The sequence below is a fragment of the Crocuta crocuta genome, unplaced genomic scaffold (assembly GCF_008692635.1).
Source record: "Crocuta crocuta isolate KB4526 unplaced genomic scaffold, BGI_CrCroc_1.0 scaffold193, whole genome shotgun sequence".
Lineage (NCBI taxonomy): Eukaryota > Metazoa > Chordata > Mammalia > Carnivora > Hyaenidae > Crocuta > Crocuta crocuta.
The window spans coordinates 6,671,865-6,672,275 of record NW_027529624.1 but is presented as its reverse complement, the minus strand read 5'-3'; the positions used below and the strand labels follow the sequence as shown (position 1 = coordinate 6,672,275).

Here is a 411-nt window from a genome sequence, read left to right as displayed (position 1 = left end):
ACTCTGGGCTGGGATCCCAGCACCAGGTAGTCAGGGAGCCTCCTGGGAGGACTGGGTGAGGGGCATGGAGGCTGGAGGGGAGGAAGGAAGGAGCTCTTTGCTGCAGACAGCCCTACCATGGGAGGTGCGGAGGGCTGTGGGGACCCCTCTGCTCTGACAGCCCCCCCCCGTCTCCGCCCCAGGAGGCCTCCCTGCTGCCCCTCCGGCAGAACCAGCAATGGATCTGCCTAGAGTCGCTCTCTCCGGACACCCTGTATGAACTTCAAGTGCGGGTCAGGCCCCAGCTAGGCAAAAACAAGGCTTGGAGCCCCTGGAGTCAGCCGCTGGCCTTCAGGACGAGGCCCGCAGGTACCAGTGGGCAGGAGGGGTGCGACGGAGCTCAGGCAGGAGAGGGGGTGGCTGGGGGGCAGC

The 411-nt window shown here is 66.7% G+C and overlaps 1 protein-coding gene across 1 annotated transcript in view; it reads left to right on the top strand.

Annotated features, from left to right (window-relative positions):
• IL2RB (interleukin 2 receptor subunit beta) overlaps positions 1 to 411 on the top strand; it is an 18,143-nt gene that overhangs the window by 10,689 nt on the left and 7,043 nt on the right. The window contains exon 7 of the mRNA XM_077762076.1: positions 183 to 348. Coding sequence (XP_077618202.1) covers positions 183 to 348 — 166 coding nt within the window. The remainder of the gene's footprint in view (positions 1 to 182; positions 349 to 411) is intronic.